Below are 2,028 nucleotides of genomic sequence, written 5' to 3'. Positions count from 1 at the left end.
ATCTTTTCCCATGGATATACATCTTAAGTTACTTCCTACAGATGGTAAGGAATAAGATGATCGGAGATATTTTTGTCGTCTCATTGGTCGTTTGTTATATCTTACTGTAACTCGTCCTGACATCACATACTCAGTAAATTACTTGGGTCAGTTTATGCAACATCCAAGAAAACTCATACGAATGCTGCCAATCGTATTCTACGGTACCTCAAGGGAACTATTGGACATGATATATTTCTGTCCTCATCCAGTTTCCATCTCTCCATGGTTACACAGACTCTGATTGGCTAGGTTGCCCACTTAATCGGCGTTCTACTACTGGTTATTTTGTTACAATAGGTAATAGCCCCATTTCTTGGAAATCAAAGAAACAACCTACAGTAACTCGCTCATCAGCTGAAGTTGAATATCGTGCCTTGGAAAATCTGACAGCTGAGCATTAGTGGTTAATATATCTATTCAAGGACATGGCATTTCCTGTCCTCTCCCTAGCATCATACCCTGTGATAGTCAAGCAACAATTCACATTGCATAGAATTCGGTCTATCACGAGCGTCTAAACACGTAGAGATTGATTGCTACTTTGTTCATGAAAAATTGATGAGTGGATTGATATTATCTAAACATCTACCGTCTTCTGGTCAACTTGCTGATGTTTTTACTAAGCCTTTGGGAGCACCAAAATTTGACGTTTAGTTAGCAAGTTGGACATTGGTTCAGGCTCTAAAAATCAGAAATTTGGTGGAACCATATTATTCTTCCTATCAATTGTTCAAACAGTTTCTAGTATGTAAGCCTTTTAAATGAAAATTTTCTTTCTTACTCTTGCTGGTTAAAAAAGAATTGAAAAATCTAACCATAAAACCCAATGAACTCTGTTAAAGCATTGTCATTAACTGAATAACAACAAAAAACAGCAGTAACTTACAGGACTCATGATCTGTTTAATCTAAAATATCTCCTAAAACATCATTATTACTTACCGCTGCATCTTCTGAATCTTTACATCGCATCCCCTTTTCAACATCCTGTTGGGCATTTTCAGGAAACACCCTGACCTTGAACTTGTTTCAACAGCTTCTTCTCAGTACTGGAATGCAAATAGTGACAAACCTTATCCTTCTCCATTTGAAAACATTCTATAACCGTAATCTCATTAGAACCATTCCGAGTATAATAATCGACCATGTCACTTAAAAACGCAGTTTCGAAATCATTAACATAACAATCCAACTTATCTTTACCATTCTCATTCCCAATTTCAACAAATATCTCTAACACATCCTTGACCAAAGTCCTATCAATATCATTTCCCTCGCGTTCTTGATTAATCAAAGCAATAACAGCATCTCTAACTTTCACTTTCATCTTCTCATACACAATTTCGCGAAAAGCAACAAACCCAACATCTTTCAACGAAGAAAGTTTCCTCGGACGAATATAAAGACGGTCGAGATAACGGAAAATTTTACAAAGTGTATTTACCATAACCTTGTGATTATCCCACCTCTTAACGATTTGTCGCGACATAGATGCATCGTCGCTCTTCTCTTGAATAGCTGGTAAAACTTTTGATTGCAAGTAATCATTATAAACACCTGTGTATCTTTCATATAGCTGTCCGGAATAATCATGAGGAGGTTTCTGAGTGCCCATATTGTAGACTGTTGTGGACAGCATCATATAAAGTTCTACGTCCATCGGTGATTCATCAGGGACGCCTTCAATAATATTTATCACCTTTGTGATCCCTTTCTGCATGTATTCCCATCCTTCTTCCAACTCAATGTTCTTTCTCGTTCCCATTGTCCCCTAACTATCTTTACTTGAAATCTTATTACTCGGACAAAGTAAAGAAGACGAATGAAAATAAGAAAGCGAGTGAGGAGAACGCTCGACTCAGTGAACATATTTTTATAGGGGGAAAGAAGAGGAGTTACAATTGCGAAAATCATAGTCAATGCTAACGAATTCCAACTAATTGATTGTGTAATGAAGAATTCAAAGAAGGTTACCACTAGCTAAGGA

General features: G+C 37.0%; 1 protein-coding gene across 1 annotated transcript; it reads right to left on the bottom strand.

The window, feature by feature from the left end:
- Positions 1-878: 878 nt before the first annotated feature.
- On the bottom strand, positions 879-1,806 carry LOC113337445 (cullin-1-like). Its single transcript, XM_026583120.1, has 3 exons — positions 1,114-1,806; positions 984-1,028; positions 879-896 (listed from the first exon to the last, which is right to left on the bottom strand). Exons 1-3 carry the CDS (start codon positions 1,804-1,806, stop codon positions 879-881), a joined length of 756 nt encoding a protein of 251 aa, XP_026438905.1.
- Positions 1,807-2,028: the final 222 nt, after the last annotated feature.

Source organism: Papaver somniferum, unplaced genomic scaffold, assembly GCF_003573695.1.
Source record: "Papaver somniferum cultivar HN1 unplaced genomic scaffold, ASM357369v1 unplaced-scaffold_16, whole genome shotgun sequence".
Lineage (NCBI taxonomy): Eukaryota > Viridiplantae > Streptophyta > Magnoliopsida > Ranunculales > Papaveraceae > Papaver > Papaver somniferum.
Note: the sequence above shows the minus strand (reverse complement) of the source record. Positions and strands in the feature narration are given on the sequence as shown.

What these genes read in the sequence shown, in the direction of transcription:
- LOC113337445 (XM_026583120.1), bottom strand. Translation starts at nt 1,806, where the DNA reads ATGGGAACGAGAAAGAACATTGAGTTGGAAGAAGGATGGGAATACATG. An exon ending in TTCAAATGGAGAAGGATAAG is followed by an intron (nt 1,029 to 1,113) that starts GTTTGTCACTAT and finishes AATGCCCAACAG; the next exon opens with GATGTTGAAAAGGGGATGCG.